This window comes from Arvicola amphibius, chromosome 13, assembly GCF_903992535.2.
Source record: "Arvicola amphibius chromosome 13, mArvAmp1.2, whole genome shotgun sequence".
Lineage (NCBI taxonomy): Eukaryota > Metazoa > Chordata > Mammalia > Rodentia > Cricetidae > Arvicola > Arvicola amphibius.
The window spans coordinates 48,616,464-48,636,146 of record NC_052059.1 but is presented as its reverse complement, the minus strand read 5'-3'; the positions used below and the strand labels follow the sequence as shown (position 1 = coordinate 48,636,146).

Sequence of the window (19,683 nt, the reverse complement as noted above, 5' to 3'; positions counted from 1 at the left end):
GTATTCTATAGTTTTTCCTCCAGCTCATTAAGGGTGATGCTGCCTCTGGGCTGATGATCCTGGGTTCAATAATAAAGCAGGCTGAACACACCATGGGGAGCAAGCCAGTAAGCAGCACCTTCTTTGGCCACTCTATCAGTTCCTGCCTTGAGTTCCTGTCCTGACCCGAGAGTTGAAAAAAATGAAAGAAACCCTTTCCTCCAAAGGCTGCTTTTGGCCATGGTATTTCATCATAGCCAAAGTAACCCAAACTAAGAAATTAGTAGCAGGAAGTGGGGTGTTGCTGTGACAGACCTGACCATGTTGTTTTGGTAGGATTGTGGAAGGACTTGGAACTTTGGCCTTGAAAAGCCACTGAGAAGTTAAGAGCCTTGGTGGGCTGTTCTGTAGGAGATTAGAAGTTAAGCACACTGAGAGCAATGCAGAAGATGGAGGCCTGGCTTGTAAAGTTTCAGAAGGAAGCCAAGACTCTCTACCTGGCCATTTGTGTGACAAATATGTGGTGTCTAGCAGAAAACTTAGCTACGATTAACAAGAGACCAGAATCACTAAATTAAGCCTTTGTTTTGTTGGAACAATGAATGCTGGTTGGCTGGGGCTGAAGAATCAGCTGTGATTAAGAAGAGACCAGCATCACTGAAGTAAAGTCTAGTGGGAAGTGTTTCCCCAGAGTTAGCACATACAAACTGTGTTCCAAGGTGGCCAAGGTTGTACTTTGTGCTGGCAGCCAAACCTGGTCATGTGTATCCCAAGCAGTACAGGTTTTGTTTTGTTTTCTTTTCTTTTTTTTTGGTTTTTCGAGATAGGGTTTCTCTGTAGCTTTTTTAGAGCCTGTCCTGGAACTAGCTCTTGTAGACCAGGCTGGCCTCGAACTCACAGAGATCCGCCTGCCTCTGCCTCCCGAGTGCTGGGATTAAAGGCGTGCACCACCACCGCCCGGCTGGTTTTGAAGCCATGAAAGAATCACGGAAAGCAACTGAGGCTTGGCACTATGAGAGGTCGCTGGTGAAGGGATACCCAGCATAGTAGTGGAACCCCCAGGATTGAAGTGGCCATGAAAAAGCTGAGGCTTGGCACCACAAAGAGAGCCCAGGAAAGGCTACTGGTAAAAGTGCAGCCCAGTTGTAGTAGAAGACCTCAACATTTTGGAGATCCCAGTACCAAGAACAGCAGAAGCCGTGGAGTGGAGCCAGCTGGAGCCAAGAAGGCGAGCTGTGTGTGCTGCAGAGGGCGGAACTAGAGAAGGGGACCAAGTACCCTGGAGGAGCCCAGAAGGTCATGAGTGAATCCCAGACATTGGACACTGAATTATTTACATTATTCAGATTGTGACTGTGCCTTGGTTCTTCCCTCTTAAAATAAAAAAGTATTTAACTTAATTTTGATTTCTACAGGAGCCCATAGTTGAAATACTTGAACTTTTAAAAGGGATTTTAGATTTTTAAGGAGACTGAACTTTTAATCTGCTTTAATTGTAAAGATGGTGGAACTTTAAAGTAATTTATGTTTTATAGTGTGATATTAGTATTAATGTGCCATCTGAGGTATAAATGAGAAAGAAAAGGTTCTAACTGAAAAGTGTAGGCAATCTCCGTTTACAGAAAAGTGTTGTGCTTTATGTGTCAAGCTGACAAGCAAGATGTGACTGCCATGCCGAAAAAGGTACCAGCCACGTGGCTAACATGGACAAGAGTAATGGGCTAATATAAGTTATAAGAGTTAATAAGAAGCTTGAGGGCTGGAGAGATGGCTCAGAGGTTAAGAGCTATTGCCTGCTCTTCCAAAGGTCCTGAGTTCAATTCCCAGCAACTACATGGTGGCTCACAACCATCTGTAATGGGGTCTGATGCCCTCTTCTGGCATGCAAGCATGCACACAGACAGAGTACTGTATACATAATAAATAAATAAATATAAAAAAATTATATAAAAAAGCTTGAGCTAATGGGCCAATCAGTTTATAACTAATGTAGACCTCTGTGTGATAATTTGGGGCTAAACAGCTGTGGGACCTGGTGGGACAGAAACATCAGTCAACAGAATGGCGCCCACAAGGACAGCTGCCTTCACATAAAGCCTGAGAGAGCCTGGGAAGTAAATCTAGACTGAAAAGAATAGAGTTAAGCACGGCTTATTAATAGCATTTTCCTGGGTGGGCTCTGCTTGCTTCAGGCAAGCACTCTCATTTAAGAGAGGCTTCCTGACTCAGTTTTAGCTGCAAAACCTTGCAGCTCTTTTAAGAGGTCCTGCCACAAAACACTTGAATGGTGTTGATGACTGACTGCAAGCTTTTTGGTGGTGGCAGGGACCTTGAAACACCATAAAGTTGTGGTAATAAACATAGCTCCGGCTGGTACCTCCACCATGAGGTTGAAAACTCATAAAGCTAAGGAATGGGCTGGATCCAACCATCAAAGCCATGGCTTTAATCCTAGCCATATCATTTAGCAAACTAAAGACTCATGTAGTTAGAAAAAGAGAGATACTGTAAAGATAGTTTCAGAAGAAAAAGCCTCTAAACAGTTTACAGTGTGTTTAAAAACAAATGTAGGCTTGGGAGAGAAAAGAAAAAAGGTTAAAGTCCTTAAAATAAAGAGTAGCTGGGTTGGGTGGTGCATACCTTTAAACCCAACACTTGGTAGGCAGAGGCAGGCGGATCTCTGTGAGTTCAAGGACAACCTGGTTTACAGAGTGAGTTCTGGGACAAAGATACACAGTGAAACCCTGTCTCAAAAAGCCAAAAATTAAAAATAAAAGAAATAGAGTTTAAAATAAAGCCACATAAAGATGGAAAACACACAGAGAATCTGGATACTGTATGTTATTATGTTCTCTTTGAATTGTTTGAATGCTGAGGAAGGAGCAACAGCCGCTAAAAGATATTTGTTTATAAATGTTGCTGAATTAATTCAAGATAGGTATTTTGTAAATGCCTTGACTCCAAAATTGATGTCAAAAGATATGTTACTTTGGAGAAGAGGTTTTGCTTTTGTTTCCACAGGAAATGAGAGGCTGTAAATTTATTTCGTGTTAAGAAAAATAAGATTTGATCAAGGACAACCCCCTGACAAACCTCCGACAGGAGTGGATGGCCCAGATGTCTGAGTTCAACACCCCAGACTACTGGCTGAGATGATCAAGCCTCACAGGATATTCCAGTCAGGACTTGATCATAATTCTAAATTTTCTTTAGGTCACCATAAGATTATCAGCACCCCCAACCAGGAGGAAGTAGCCTGGAAAACTAATCCCACATTCCCCAAAAATGGACTATGGATATTTTCCTTTGTTTAGAATGTTGGTTACAAGTTGTTATGGATAATGGTCCAGAGAAAAGCTAAACAAAGGATATTAGATTAAGAGTTCTTGTTCTTTAATAAAAAGGGGGGGGGGGATTGCTGTGGAACAATGGTTTTACCCTGTAAATATTTGTTTCTTGTACTTGTTTAATAAAATGCTGATTGGCCGGTAGCCAGGAGGAAGTAGAGGTGGGACAATGAAAACAGAAGAATTCTGGGAAAAAGGATTCTGCAGTCTGCAGTTGTGATCCAGACACAAAACAAGCAAGATGTGACTGCCTCGCTGAAAAAGGTACTGAACCACGTGGCTAACATGGACAAGAATAATGGGCTAATATAAGTTATAAGAGTTAATAAGAAGCTTGAGCTAATGGGCCAATTAGTTTATAATTAGAGAGGGGGGGATGGGGGTGGTTGATCGGTAATAACCAGACCAGTTTAATATAATAGATTCAGCTTTAATAAACAGAAGAAAGGGACTTTCAAAACCAGGGTTCCAGCGATCCAGGAGCACAGGGAACAAAAGAGACCAAGGCAAGAGCACCTGCACCTGGATCTTTTATCTGTTTTTCTTGGCCTCAGGGGGACACACCCTAAAAGAATGTGATTGGCTGAACTTCCCCATCAGAGAGAGAGAGAGAGAGAGAGAGAGAGAGAGAGAGAGAGAGAGAGAGATGCTTCTAGAAGTTTGAGCTACAGACAAGCCTGTCAGGCATTTCCTGATGGGGGAGGGTCCAGCCTATTGTGGGTGGTACCACCCCTGGGCTGATGGCCTGGGATCTATAAGAAAGGTGGAGCAAGCCACGGGGAGCAAACCAGTAAGCAGCATTCCACCATGGCCTCTACATCAGTTCCTGCCTCCGGGTTCCTGCCCTGTTTGAGTTTCTGCCCTGATTTCTCTCAGTGACAGATGGTACCTAGAAGTGTGAGCCAAATAAACCCTTTCCTCCCCAAGCTGCTTTGGTAATGGTGTTTCATCCCAGCAATAGTAACTCAAACTAAGACACCGTCATCAAGTTCCTGAGAGGATTAACTCAGCCATTACCTGCAGTGCCCTTGTCCCAGGGCCTGAGATACTGGGAGTGCCCAATAAAAATGGAAGCAATTAGATTAGAAGGCTTGGACACAGCCTACTCATTGTGATGGACACGACAGGAAATGGCAGAAACCTGCGATACTTAATGACTACATAGAAAACAGGTAGCGCAGGATCAGTTAACAGAACTCTCCTGCTCGGCCTAGCGGGGCATCCTGGTAATTCCAGTACTTGGAAGGTAAAGGCAAGAGGGATGGCTTGAGTTTGAGGAGATCTTGGGCTTCAAAGTGAGGCCATATCAGACAGTTAGACAGACAGCCTGTTACTTAAGAACAAAACTGCAAGATTGCCCACTTATAGCTGCACTTACTTATTGAGATCGATGTCTCTCCCAAGTTCGTGGGCCTCAATCAGCTGCTTGATAACATCTCCTATAGTCAACAGCATCAGCTCAGCAGGGCTGAGATCGCCTGTAAAGATTTTAACAGCAGCAAAAGTCTCATCAACATTTTTTACATTTATTTATCTATTTGTATGTATGTACATATGTAACACATGCATACACGTGGGCATGCGCATGCAATTTTAAGTACGGAGGACAGGAGTTGGTTCTTTCCTTCTACTGCATGGGTTTTTGGCTTGGTGGAAAGTGCCCTTACCACAGAGCCATCTTGCCAGCCCTCAGTAAAGATTTAACAATCTTACTTAGTAATTTTCCTTCCAAAATCATCTCAAGAACAGCTCAGGGGCATCTAATTCTAAAATAATTTCAAACATTCCAAACACATAGCTCAAGAGGAGTCACTATGACTAGGAGTCATAGTGTCAAGAGGAGACACTAAATCTGTATGGTTCACAATCCGAACATCTTTTGTATTTTCAATTAATGCCCCTCTCAAAACCAAACAAACCAAAAAAAAAAAAACCAAAACAACAATAACAACAAAAAAACCAAACCAACATTTTATGGGAAAAGCTCCCTTTAGAAACCCAGGACTGAGAGGATATTGCAGACAGATACAGGAAAGAGGAAAGACAACTGCAGGAACAATCATGAACAGAAAAGAACCTATCAGTGCAGGAAGGGGCCAAAGTAACTAAATGCCCAGTCCTTCACTGCAGGGTGGCAATGATGAACACCGTAAGCACACAGAGAACACTGAGATGTACTAACTCAATCTCAGACAGAGTGAGGGAAACAGAGCAGGAACTTGCCTGTCCCAGAATGCACTAACTCAACCTAGGAACAGACTCAGGAGACAGGACAGGACCACCTGCCCATTCCACAAAGATGTACCGAAGGGCCTTTGACTGTCTTCTCATTATACAGTTCAGGCTGACTTGAATTTGCTATTGGTCCGAGCAGGCCTTGAACCTATGATTTTTCTGCTTCAGTGCTGAGATTATACTGCATGGACTACCTTGTCTGGCCTATCGAAGGATCTAGCTGCATTTCTAAGACACCATCTGTAGACTTTCATGGCCCTGTCTCGGCAGCCCCCTTTCAACCACAGAAACAGGAGAGGCTGCTGCATGTCCTATCATCTTACAGCCAGACTGTCACAAATGGCTCAGCCAAGCCAGGATAATCTCAGCTCTTTTTCCTAAGGGTCAGCGGAGGCTATCTTTTACCAGCTGACAATAATGCTGTGATGTCTTAGCTTGGGTGATGGCAACAAACATGCCTTCTGCCTGCTGATGTAACAAAGAAGTCATCCTATAAATGTGGCTAAGGAGGCCATGGAATTTACTGAGACCTTTCCTCCAGTCCCATCTGAAACTCACTATCACACTGTAAAGCTGGTATTGCTATCCCATTTTACAGATGTTAAAAAATGGATCGAACATATTGAGTCAGGTCCCCGTCTTTTCACCATAGCGTGCACTGTGTACCACACTGACTTAATGAGGCAAAGCTAACACAGAAAAAAAAAAAAAAAAAAAAAAAAAGAGAAAGTCCATGTGCAGTTGAAGAGTAAATACTTCCCCAGCACTTCTCAGTTCTACAAAGGTGCCCCAGAGGCCAGGTACCAGAGTTGGACTTGGGGTGTGGGGTGAGCACAGAGGACATAGCATCCTGTCAGCTTACACGGTCACATTTGCATACCCCCATCTGATGTCACTGAGAGGGCAGGAAGCTGTGTAGTGCGAAGTTTTACTCTTTTGGCTTTCTGTGGGGCCTACCACTCAGCTCCCAAATAAATCACACACGGAGGCTTATTCTTAGTTATGATTGGCTGGCTTTAGCTTGGCTTGTTTCTTGTCAGCTTTTCTTAATTAAATTATCCCATCTACCATCTGGGATATTTCCTTTTTTTCTTCTATATATCTTCCTTTTACTCTTACTCCGTGGCTGGGTAACTGGCCCCTGATGTCCTCCTCCCCTTTTCTCCTTCTATTTATACTTTGTCTGCCAGCCCCGCCTATCTGTGTTCCTGCCTCACTATTGGCCGTTCAGCTCTTTACTAGGACCTTTGGGTGTTTTAGAGAGGCAAAGAATCAGTTTCACAGAGTTAAACAAATGCAGCATAAACAAAAGCAACACACCTTAAAATAATATTCCCCAACAAGGCTGGACTGGTAAAACAAAGATGTGTAAAGCTTCCGGGAAACCAAGAGGATGGAACAGCGCTAGACATCAGAACTACCTATTCTGGCGAAAGGACGTCTAACTTGAACACAGGCTGCCTGAACAAGGTTCAATAAACAAACAGAACACTGGTCACTATGCAAAGGCATAAAAGGTGTTAACAGAAGAGAATTATACATTCTCAATGCTCTAACTTAAGAAATAAAAATAGTTTTTAAAGGAAGTGAGGTTATCAATATAAACAATAAGGGGGGAAAAGATACAATCAATTTGGATTCTAAACAAAAGGCTTTTGAACAGTACATTAAAAAATCCACATCTGTGAAGACCTGAGTTCGAATCCCAGCACCCATGTTAAAAGCTAGGCATACCGACATTAACACCTATAAACCTAGAATGTGTGAAAGAGAGAACCAGAAAGGACATGACACGGGACTATGGCAGGCTTGCTGGTTGCCAGCGTAACTCCAAGTTTAGTGACAGATCTTTGTGACAGGACAGAACATAAGAACTCCTCCTCTGGCGTGCGCTCCCACATACACATGTGCAAACACCACACATCTCTACGCATACAAAACGACAACAACAAAATAAAACCTACAAGACGCAAAGAAAACCTTTAACCTGACAGGCAGCAGACCCAACCCGACGGACAAATCTCAGAAGACGGATGCAAGAGTCGATAAAAATAAATGTACACGAAAGCAAAAATGGTAGAGGGAATGACAGCAAGTAAATGAATTTAAGAGGTGACTTCAACATAAGAACTAAAATGAGGAAACAACCTTCCTCAAGACCCAGCAATACCACCTTTGCGTATATATCCAAAGGATGCTCCATACCACAAGGACATGTGCTCAACTATGTTCATAGAAGCATTGTTTGTCATAGCCAGAACCTGCAAACAACCTAAATGCCCCTCGATCGAAGAATGGATAAAGAAAATGTGGTACATTTACACAATGGAGTGCTACACAGCAGGGGGGAAAAAACGACTTCTTGACATATGCAGGCAAATGGATGGAGCTAGAAAACATCATATTGCGGTAACCCAGACCCAGAAAAACAAATATCATACGTACTCACTCATAAGTGGTTTTTAGACCTAAAGAAAAACCAACCTGCAGTCCATAATCCCAGAGAACCTAGACAACAATGAGGACCCTAAGAGAGACATACATGGATATAATCTACATGGGAAGTAGAAGAAGGCAAGATTAAGTAAATTGGGAGAATGGGGACCATGGGAGAGGGCAGAAGGGGAGTGGATAGAAGGGAAGGGGAGCGGAGAAAAATATATAGCTCAATAAAAACGATTTTTAAAAAACCACAAGAACAAAATAAAAACTAAGGTGTTGGTGACTGTTAAAGCCAAAGGAGTAAAGTTGTGTGGCCTGATCACCTCAGAAGGAACAAGTTACAACGCAACAAGATCAAATCAATCTAGTGCATGTTGTGTTTGGTGCGTCAAGAATACAGGCCATGCTGTTTGGAAGGGAAATTCCAGTTAATGCTAAGAAGCAGTGACCAACAACACACTTAGCTTTCATTTCATGCGGGGGTGGAGGGGGTCAAGGGCTCACCATGACCAGTCAGCTCCACACACTAAGAATAAATTTAGACGACACAACTTCAAAATGGCTGGGTAAAGGCTCAGTTCCCAGCTATTGTTCTGACAGCCGACAAGCATAATCAGAACAACCGCTCAAGATGGTCTGCAGAGATAGGAGTGGAATCTATTACAAATACTAAAAAAAAAAAAAAAAAAAAAAAAAAAGTTTTTTTTTTGTTTTTTTTTATTCTTTCTTTTTTTCCTTTTTTTTTTTTTAATGACCTCATTCTGTTGAAAAACCTGCACAACATTGCTCCAGGCCACTCCGGGGGTAAAACAAATGGGAGCAAGTTCACGTAAAGCTGTTGCGCAAACTGCGTGGATAATTCCTACTGTAAGGAAGGGCCGACGCCTTTCCTACTTTTAAGATTTAAAACCAAACCAAACCAAACAACCAAATAAACACGTCCAATCAGTCGCCACAAATGAAGCTGCGACGCCTTAAATCCACTCTCCACCTTAACGCCTCTGAGACCTATCTTGGACTGACTAACGGTACCATCCACCCAGCTACACAAAAGACACCAAGCAGCCCCTTCCAAAGAGGAAGAGAAGACACAAAGCACACAAATAAAGACAGGCCAGCCGACCCCAGGGCGCGGGGGTCCTCAAGGAGGAGAAGTCCTTGGACGTGTGGGGTTCATCCAGGTCTTGCGGGTCATCCATTGCCGCCTCCCTTTCCCCCTCGTCCCGCTTTGTCTTTTTTGCACCTTTCCTCTTCGGCTTCATCAGTGCGCGTTGTAGGGGAATGGCGCCACGTTACCGTAGCTCCGACTGCGGAGAAGCCGAGCAGCCGTAAAGCAACCCGGGGCTGTCGTGAAAGCACAGCGATTGTACCAGAAAGCTCTTCCCAGAAGGCGGCGCGCGGAGCCCCGCCCTGACTGGGTGGCGGCTCGCGGCTCACTCTGGCTGGGAGGGGCGGTGCGTTCTGTTTCTGTGGGAGGATGGAGAATTCTTGGGGACCAGCAAGCTAGACCTGGCGGGTACCGACGGGTCAGTTTATTTAAAGCAGCTGCTCTGAGAAGCTGGGACGAGTGTGAGGCGTAACCTGAGTTCTTAAAGCAAAAGCCTGGGCTCTGACAATTTCCTCAAGTGATGCTGGGACACGTGTCACCAGTATAGCCAACCATGTTGGGAAGAGGAAAGGAAAAAGGAGACCCCCCTCCCCCACCTCACCCTCCTCCCCACATCCACACCCAAGCCTGTCTTTTAGGGGTGTTGACATAAGCGTTAGTTTTTAAAGGTTATGGAAGCAACGAGGGCAGGAACCACGAGGCATGCTTTGTTTAAACAATCCTGGATAAGGTGTGCTCTGGTTGATCATTGTCTCAGTTCTGGTTTGCAAGGTGGTCAAAGTCTTTATTGCTGACATCCCTCCAGGAGATCCATCTGGATCCTACCAGGTAATCACTTACTGCTCCAGGGAGCAGCCCTGAAGGCACAGCTAATGGCCCTTATATGGTCAGAAGTCTGCCCTTTGAGGCTTTTGTTTTCTCTGGAGTCAAGGTGACTGCAGGTTTAGGACTATGATTTGTTTTTGTGCCTTCAGCCAGAGTAAAGGAGACAAATAGACACAAAATGAAGACAAAACAGTTGATTATCCTGCACTTAGTTACTTGTGGGCTCGTGGGGATTCAATGCTTGTTTTCTTTGGTTTTTCCTCCAAAGGAGCATCAGAAGTGCCTGTTTCAAGAATGCAGATGTGAGTGGTCCTTGCAAGGAGGTTTAGGAACTCAGGTACAGCACACAAAGACTGGATAGAAATCCCACACACCATGAGATTAAACCTTCACTGTGGTGAAAGCTACACTAGGCAAGAAGCAAATATCAGCTTGATTTTGCAGGCTCTGCAGTCTATAGCTTCCCTGAGTCTCAGATAAATGACACATCTTTTTTGATAACTGTTCTGAAAACCCTGGGTGAGACACCATGTTCAAAATTATACAACATCTTGAGGTAGGACTTGGAATAACTTTTTCTTGAAACTCTTCCACGATCTCCTCTGTCCACGGACCAGATATTAAGAATTCTTCAAATTAATAAAGGCTTGGATGTGATGTTTCCAATTCCTTACTTCCCACTAGAGTTGAGGTAGCTCTGTTTTTGGTGCCACCACTACACTGAAACCGTTCTGGTCAAGATTGAGATTTTTTTTTTTTTAGTGTACCAAATTATCTTAATAGCACCTTCCTGTCAATAAAAATAAATTAGCTTCCCTGAAAATATTTTAGGATAAGGGTCTTCACTCTAGAGTTTTCTATTATTTTTTTTCAGTCTCTTCTAGATACCTGTCTCATGTTAAGATACTGGCCTTCTTCAGGAGTCACTTGACCCTGTCTTTTTCTAATGATTCCCCAGAGTTCCATGCTTTTAATTACCACTTCTCTGCTCTCAGATTTATAATCCAACCCCCAGCCTCTTCTCTATCTGTCATCTTGTTAGAGTTTGATGTCAATATGTATTTCAAAAAATTAACATGTATTAAACAGGAATCTGCTATGCCTCTGTGCTGGCCAGTCTTATGTCAACTTGACACACAAACTAAAGTTATCTGAAAGGAGGGAATGTCAATTGAGAAAATGCCTCCATAAGATCTGGTTGTAAGGTATTTTCTTAATTAGTGATTGATGGGGAAGGCAGAGCCCATTGTGGGTGGTGCCATCCCTGGGCTGGTGGTCTTGGGTTCTAAGAAAGGAGGTTGAGCAAGCCATGAGAAGCAAGTCAGTAAGCAGTACTCTCCATGGCTTCTGCATCAAGTCTTGCCTCCAGGTCCCTGCCCTGTTTGAGTTCCTGTTCTGTCTTCCTTTGGAGATGAACTATGATGTGAAAATATAAGGCAAAGCAACCCTTTCCTCCCCAGCTTGCTTTTAGTCATGATGTTTTATCTCAGCAATAGAAACTCTAACTACAGATTCCAGTGTCATCAAGGTGTGGGAACCAAATAAGGCAAGAGATTATTATGCCTCAAACCAGGGTAGAAAGCCGTAGAAGTGGTAAGACTTGTTCAGGTTCTGAAAACATTTGTGATGGCTTCAATAGGCCATCCACTCAGTGTGGAATCATGGGATGGAGAGGGCAGACATCAATATCAAGGGTAAGACCACAGCTCTTGGACCAAGAGGAACGATGCAGTTGTCGTTATCTGATGTGAGGTGTCTGTAATGATCTGTTCTGTCTCTTTAAGAGATGAGCCACACCCACTCCCTCCCCTGTCCACTGAGGCAGGCTGATCTTCACCTTCCAGCCTAAGTTCTTCCCTTTTCCCTCTCCCTCTCCAAGAGGCAGCTTCTCTCTCTCTCTCTCTCTCTCTCTCTCTCTCTCTCTCTCTCTCTCTCTCTCTCTTTCTCCCCCTTCCCTTCCAAACTTCCACAACCCACTAAATAAATATCCAACCTCACTCTGCATGGAGTGCCTATCAGTATGTCTCTTGCCCCTGCCACCGCCATGTGGCTCGCTGCCTGGAACCAGTGGCCTTCAGAGACCTGCAGTGTGGTCTTGTGTACTGTCCCTGCCTGGGTCTGGCTGCTCTCGGGACCACTACCCCCTGCTTGCCACCACATGGCCTGCTGCCTGTCGCTGCTCGGGGATCCTGCAGCGGTTCAGTGTCCAGAGGGCCTGACTTTGGGTCTGTTGTATTTGGGATGCCTGGTGAGGGGCAGACCATGAAAGAGATTATAGATTGAGATCCCAGTTGACAGCTTTAGGTATCTGGTGAGGATTAAAGTTGTGAAACAGGGTAAAAGAAGAGGCTGAAGTCTAAGCCTTGGGGTGTTTTATTAGCAGATCAGAGACAAGACTGGTAACCAACAATGAAATTGGCCAGGTACATCTAGGAGATAGGAGGAGAGCCAGGAGAGTGTGGGAGACCTAGGAGCCAAGCCAATGTCAAGGAGCAGGGAGTTACCAGTGGGTCAGACACTGCTGAGGAGTCAAGGACAATGAGGACTGAGTTGATCAGGATCATTGAGGGACCGTGATGAGAAAGAACAGTTAGGAATGGTCCCAGCTTGGTTGGTGTAGGTTGATGTGATTGCTAGTCTCCTTTATCATCATGACATAGTTGGAAGAGAATTTCAATGAAGAATTGTCTCCATCAGAATTGCGTGAGGGCCATTTTCTTGGTGGCTAATTGATGGAGAAGGGTCCAGCTCACTTGCCTGGTACCATCCCTGAGCTGGTGGGCCTGGGTTGTATAAGACAGGTAGCAGAATGTGAGCTTGGGATTAAGCCAGTAAGCAGCATTCCTCCATAGTTTCTGCTTCACTTCCTGCTCGAACTCCTGCCCTGACTTTCCTCATTGTTGGACTGTGACTGAGAAGTGTAAGCCAAATAAACTGTTTCCTCCTGAAGTTGCTCTGGTTAGGGTATTATCACAGCAACAGAACCCAAACTAGGACAGTTCATCATAGATACAGAGGTGAGGGGTGAGAAAATTTGTCATAAAGAAGGACCCATAAATGGGGTAGTAGTAGCTGGCAAGGAACCTGAGATTAAGGGGTGATGCAAAATGGCAATGCAGAGCGGTGATGGGGTGCTGGAGTGTGGAGCAGTGATGGAAGTAGGGTGTGATGACACTGTGTGCAATTCTTTCATTGGTGTTGATACTTTCCTTGAGTTCAGTGGGAATTCAGTCTGGCAGGGTGACTAAACCTCTAACCAGCCTAGCATTCAGATGTCCAGTGTCAGGTGCTAAGAACTGTCATAAACCAATGAAACCAAATCAAAGACCTGGATATTAATCCACACACATTCAAACACCTGATTTTTGTCAAAGAAGCAAAAAAAAAATCAAATGGAAAAAAGAAAGCATATTTAATAAATGGTGCTGGCATAACTGGATATCAACATGTAGAAGAATGAAAATAGACCCATATCTATCATGATGCACAAAACTCAAGTCCAAATGGATCAAAGACCTCAACATAAAGCCAGCCACACTGAACCTCATAGAAGAGAAAGTGGGAAGTACACTTGAACACATTGGCACAGGGGACCACTTCTTAAATATAACCTCAGTAGCACAGACACTGAGAGAAACAATTAATAAATGGAACCTCCTGAAATGGAAAAGCTTCTGTAAAGCAAAGGACATGGTCAACAAGACAAAACGACAGCCTACAGAATGGGAAAAGATCTTCACTAACTGATGTAGGAGTCCCCTCTGTGTTCTGTGATTGCCATTAATGTGATTACCGTGAAAGAAATTGCCTTGGCCTGTTGATAGGGCAGAACGTAGGTAGGCAGAGAAGATGGAACTGAATGCCAGGGAAGGCAGGGAGAGAGATGCCATGGATCCACTGGCCAGAGACGTGCTGAAACTTTGCTGGTAGGTCACGATCTTGTGGTGATACACAGATTAATGGAGATGGGTTAAATTAAGATGTAAGAGTTAGCCAATAAGAAGTTAGAGCTAATGGGCCAAGCAGTGTTTTAAATAATACAGTTATTTCGGGGCTAAGCTAGCTGGGTGGCCAGGACAAACAAGCACCTCCTCCAATAACTAACCCAACTTCAGACAAAGGTCTAATTTCCAAAATATACAAAGAACTCAAGAAATTGGTCATCAAAACAACAAATAATCCAATAAAAAAAACGGAGTATAGACATGAACAGAGAACTTTCAACAGAGGAATCTAAAATGACTGAAAGACACTTAAGGAAATGCTCAACATCCTTGGTCATCAGAGAAATGCAAATAAAAACAACTCTAAGATTCCATCTTACACCTGTAAGAATGGCCAAAATTACTGATAACAACTTATGCTGGAGAAGTTGTGGGGTAAAGAGAACACTCCTGCATTGCTGGTGGGAATGCAAGCTGGTACAGCCCCTTTGGATGTCAGTGTGGCGATTTCTCAAAAAAATTAGGAAACAACTTTCCTCAAGACCCAATAATACCACTTTTGGGTATATATCCAAAGGATGCTCAATCATGCCACAAGGACATATGCTCAACTATGCTCATAGCAGCATTGTTTGTCATAGCCAGAACCTGGAAACAACCTAAATGCCCCTTGACAAAGATGGGTAAGGAAAATGTAATACATTTGCTCAATGGAGTACTATACAGCAGGAAAAATAATGACAACTTGAATTTTGCAGGCAAATGGATGGAGCTAGAAAACATCATTTTGAGTGAGGTAACCCAGACACAGAAAGACAATTATCACATGTACTCACTCATAGGTGGTTTTTAAACACGAAGCAAAGAAAAACAGCCTAAAAACCACAATCCCAGAGAACCTAGACAACAATAAGGACCCTAAGAGAGATATACATGGATCTATTCCAAATGGGAAGTAGAAAAAGACAGGATCTCCTGAGTAAATTGGAAGCATTGGGACCTTGGTAGAGGGTTGAAGGGGAGGGAAGAGGCAGGGAGGGGAGCAGAGAAAAGTGGAGAGCTCAGTAAAAATCAATTTAAAAAAAAGGAACTGTCATAAAGAACCCAGGTGTCTTTAACAGCTTCCCAACCTATATTAAGGTGAGTTAGTAGCACTTCTAAATATAGTTAGCTATGGAGACAAGAAGATCGCCAATAGGGGGCAAGCTAAGCATGTATTGTATGCTTGTAAGCGAAGATTTGGTGATACTCATGTTGATTTTTTCTGTTTTGAAATTTGTACTGGCAAAAATATAAAAAGAAAATACAAAAAAACCCTAAGGGGAAAAGTCTCTGAAATTCATATTGATATTTTAGAATCTTGCTTATGTAGGGAGGACCCATCCCATCAAAAGTTCAAACTAGAGTTTGAAATACCCTAAATATTTATCTTCAGTCCTGCCCATGTTATGATTTTTGTTACTTTCTGACCCCATTTTGGAGTCATACCTAGAGTATTGTCCTGGTATCCAGGGGGTAATAGCCCACAGCCAGGGGTTGAAAGAACATATTTTCCTGTGTCCTCAGTCAGACCAACAGGGTAGCCAACCTTCACAAAGGGGGAGCTTTTATTTTCTGCCCTTCTCTACTGGACAGTACTCCAAAAACATTTGCTTTTTTTTTTTTTTTTTTTTTAAAGAACATGGATCTTGTAAGTTCAAGACCAGTCTAGGCTACATAGTGAGACCCTATCTTAAAAGAAAAACAAAATACAATAAAAAAAGATCTAAAGTTTAATTTCTCAAAAAAATTATTTGAACCTTGCTTTCCACTTTTTTTTTCAATAACCCAATAGTGTTTTACTTTTGGTGGAATTTATTTGGGGGTAGCGCTGTTTGTGTCAGAATTGGATTTTATTGCCGGTATCCTGTTCTCCACCTCCCCCAGTAAGGCACATTCGGGTATCTGGGAACTAGCCCTTTGTTTCTCTGCCCCAGCTTCATCTGGACAGCAGCCACCCTCAGAGAAAGCGTGCTGTGGCAGGATGCTAAAATCTGTTTGGGAAGGAAAAGTGGTCAAGTCCTGCCTGATTGTGGGAAGACAGCAGGGAAGGGCACACGATCCCCAGTTCACATGCAATTGAAGTTTAAATGAAAGTAGAAAACAGCATATCTTCATACTGAGAAAGGAAGTTGGGATAAATAGAAGACAGAACACAGCACATCTCCATATTGAGGGAAGAAGTTGGGGTAAATAGCCTAATGTGGTTGGTTTCACTTCCGTTGTGTTTACAGATGTGGCTTTGACTGTGACCACCGAGGGCCCTATCTAGTGGGTCCCTGGTGTCTGCACCATCTGTATCGATGTGTCTCTATTAGCTACTGCTTCACTTGTGGGCTTCTGGAACTGAAGCAACACTGATTGGGATTTTTTTTTTAAAAAAAATCTTTTTGATTTTTCTTTTCAGTTCAGCAACATCCGGTAAGTTGTTTTTCTTATCTATTCTGTGATATGATTTGTGGAATTTTTAAATAATAGAGTCTTTAAAATGGATAGTTTTTGATGTGCAGAAGGCTTGAGAAAATAGCTTGTGTAACCTGCCCTTAATTACCTTGATTATCCTGGAGTGGTATATTAGTTATGAATGAGTCCACAGTCATGAATGAGCACATGGTCACGGGTGAGCATGAGTGCTAAGGAAATTCTATGTTTAGTGAATGAATGTTCCGAGTTTATGTCCAGGGTCCATATTCTATCAGACCCTATCCAGGATACCATGTCACACTTGGCCGCTCTGTCTCTAAAGGTTCTTCTTGGCTGTCACCTGAGAGCTTTCTTGTGTTTGATGATATTGATCATTTTGAAGGGTATTGATCTCGTACTTTGTAAGAGTCTCCGATATTGGCATTTTCTGTTATTTTCCTCATAGTTAGATTAGAATTAGGGGTTGGGGGAAGAAGACCACAGAGCTGAAGTCTTTCTCATCACGCCTCAAGGAGAATAAACAGCATCTCCTTGAGCTAAACTATTGGTGTTGATCTGGATCACCTGGCTGGGGTGGTATGGGTGAATTACTCCTTCCTCTCTGATTTCTATACTCCCTCAGAGTGAAGTCGGTACACAAAATGACCCCAAGGAGTAGGGCATTGTACTTCTGCCCATAAGGATGGTTTTCCTTTTGTTTTGTCAGAATTGGATGATATCTGCTTAACTCTTCCCATTCACCTAGGGGGAAACGTTGGCAGACAAACATGTCACCCCGTGCTTTTTCTGCCTCTGGCAGGCATGTAACATTGGACATACTGGTGGTTGGTGACAGCCACCTTTTTTTCCTCCAGGAATTTGAAGGTTTGGCTTGAGAGCTTATGTGTTATTTAATTACTCTTGACCTTGCTGTCAGGTGACCATTACTTTACTGGGTGACTGTGGGCAAGTTCCTTCCCCTCTCTGTGCTTCAGGGTACATGTCTGTAAACTGAAAGCCAGGACTGGTAGTCTTTCTCCAATTCCACTTGCCACAGCTGCGCTCTGGTAGGGATGAAGAGTTTGAATCACGTCTTCTCACTGTCCGTTTATAAAGAGGCCATAAGCAAAGACAAACCAGAGAAAGGGAGGGTGAGAGAGGCAAGAACAGCTGCCGACAGTCAGTTATTTAACAGGAAATCAGCCCCGGGCAGCCGCCCCGTGTCTAGCATTACCTGCAGAGCATCATTTGAAAGATGCCATTCTTGTAAATAAGCCCCAGAAGCAAACCACGAGGGCTGGCCACGCAGCTCAAAGACAACTGAAATGGGCTGCATTTGCACCGGTCTGTAAGTTGGACTGCTTTGGATTGGTTCTTCCCAGACACCAGCCGGATTTTCCCACCCTCATCACCTCCCTCTGCAGTGTGTTCTGGCATTGGCTGAGGATGGTTGTTTTTAAGACCGTGAACTCAGCACTGAGGCCTTCTCAGTCGCGCCGCTCCACTCCTTGGGAGCCCTAATTGCTGTTATGCTGCTGGTGGGGTTTCAAGATGAGGGTTATCATCTTTTCAGCATCTGTTTACACTAGAGAACACACCTTCTGCTCACAGATGGGAAACCCAAGGCCCCCGAGTTGGCAAGGTGACTTAGGGGACGTCCCACAGCTTTGGTTGGTAGCGGGATGAGAAGCAGAGTGGCCTCTGCCACTACAGCGTTCAGCTCTATATTGATGGGCTAGCTTCTTAGAGGTTTTCATTTCGCTTTCTTTTATAGAGTATTTCTGTCCATTTTCTAGTGCCTCGGTTTGTCAACCAAATGGCCCCTTCCTCACAGTCTTTGAAGTTGGCAGAAGGAATCTGAAGCCTAAATTCCTATAACTCCATTTCAAGTAATTTCCATTATCCCTACATGTCGGTTAGAAGTCACAAATTCCTTGTGAACTGGTACTTGGCTGCTGTTTTGGTAAGGGGCTTATGGTTTGGTGTCTGCATTGATACAGCTAAACTCAGTCTAACCCTGGACATATATGTGCCAACAGATTTTTCTGGACATCATGTGTTGTTGATGTAGTAAAAGAAGTCAGTTGAACATTCCCCTGACCCTGAAAGAAGCCCAAACCACTGCTTGTATTCCAGTATCCAGGGAGCAGGCCTGCCTCTTCCCTCTGTTCTTTGTGCTTTTAAAAATGTGCTTCAACCCGCGTCCCTCTAAAAGTGAAGTTCCTTCATCTCGAGATGAATCTTAAGGCGTCTTCAAGTCTAAGAGCCTGAGCATGTTCATGTTGCCCGACGTCAGTGTGGTAATGATGCTTTTTGCCGTGGTTCAATTGTTCTTTGGGGTTTTGTTTGGACTCACTAGTCTTCCTCCTCCTGGAATCTGAATTCTAGAATGCTGATTGTCCTGGCAAACCACAGGATTTTGTCCAGCAGGGGGATCATATGTTTCCTTTGATCTGCAATATTCGCGGAATCAAAACAACGGCTGGCTAGCGTTCTGCGCGACAATGGCTCACTGCCCCACCCTTCTTTAGAAAACAGCAAGGCTCTCTGTTACTTCCTCATTTTGTACTGGGAGTCAGACAGGCCTCGCTGAAGAGTGGCCATGCTGTGACTCATCCCCTTTTCTGTCCTTACTCATTTTGGTCCTGATGTGGTTTGGTATGTTTAGTGTTTGTAACAGTGATTTTTAAATTATTTATTTATTTTCATGCATGTGGGTGTTTTGCCTATATACATGCCTGTGTACTATGTGTGTGTGCCCACTACACACAAAGGCCAAAAGTGGGTGTTGCATCTGCTGGGACCAGATGGTTGTGAATTACCATGTGGGTGGTAGGAATCTACCTTAGTCCTCTGCAAGACCAGCCAGCGCTCTTAACAGCCGAACCATCCCTCCAGTTCCAAGTATTTTAAATCAGAAGTCGCTGTTTCTCTCGTAGGATGTGACTTTGAGCATTCCCTCTCCCAGCGTTTCTGCTGTGCACTTCAAACGAGAACTCAGAATCTCAGCATTTGAAGACGAGTTCATTACCAGCTGGTCATACATATAGGTGCCATTTTTCAGACTTCTCCGGTGTCAGAGAACCTTGAAGGACTCATAGTTCAGTAAGGAGGAGGACCCATAAACCATGGTTACTGCGCTGAGCATAGTGGAACATACTTGTAATTCCAGCACTCCAGAGTCTGAGGAAACCGAGTCCTGAGAGTTGGTAGTTAACCTGGGCCTAAGCTGCAGAGGAAGACACCGTGGGAAGGGGGGAGAAAAAGAGGGAGAGAGAGAAAAGAAAGAAAACTTGTCATAACTGGGCCATTTACAGAACAGCAGGGACCTGAGAAGGAAATTATTAGGAATTCAGACACT

The 19,683-nt window shown here is 43.7% G+C and overlaps 2 protein-coding genes across 3 annotated transcripts in view; one reads left to right on the top strand and one right to left on the bottom strand.

Annotated features, from left to right (window-relative positions):
* Positions 1–9,383, bottom strand: part of Elp3 (elongator acetyltransferase complex subunit 3) — a 66,855-nt gene extending 57,472 nt beyond the window's left edge. The window contains exons 1-2 of one of the 2 annotated variants that reach the window (XM_038309974.1): positions 9,247–9,383; positions 4,705–4,804 (exon numbers count right to left, since the gene is read on the bottom strand). In XM_038309974.1, the coding sequence (XP_038165902.1) occupies positions 4,705–4,804; positions 9,247–9,265 (119 nt within the window). In that variant the 5' untranslated portion in view covers positions 9,266–9,383. Of the gene's footprint in view, positions 1–4,704; positions 4,805–9,126 lie in introns of both variants that reach the window. The other variant, XM_038309973.1, reaches the window with a different exon arrangement.
* A 3,660-nt stretch (positions 9,384–13,043) lies between these two features.
* Positions 13,044–19,683, top strand: part of Nuggc (nuclear GTPase, germinal center associated) — a 48,702-nt gene continuing 42,062 nt past the window's right edge. Inside the window, exons 1-3 of the mRNA XM_042054078.1 lie at positions 13,044–13,176; positions 16,327–16,340; positions 16,602–16,726. Of these exons, the coding sequence (XP_041910012.1) occupies positions 13,044–13,176; positions 16,327–16,340; positions 16,602–16,726 (272 nt within the window). The remainder of the gene's footprint in view (positions 13,177–16,326; positions 16,341–16,601; positions 16,727–19,683) is intronic.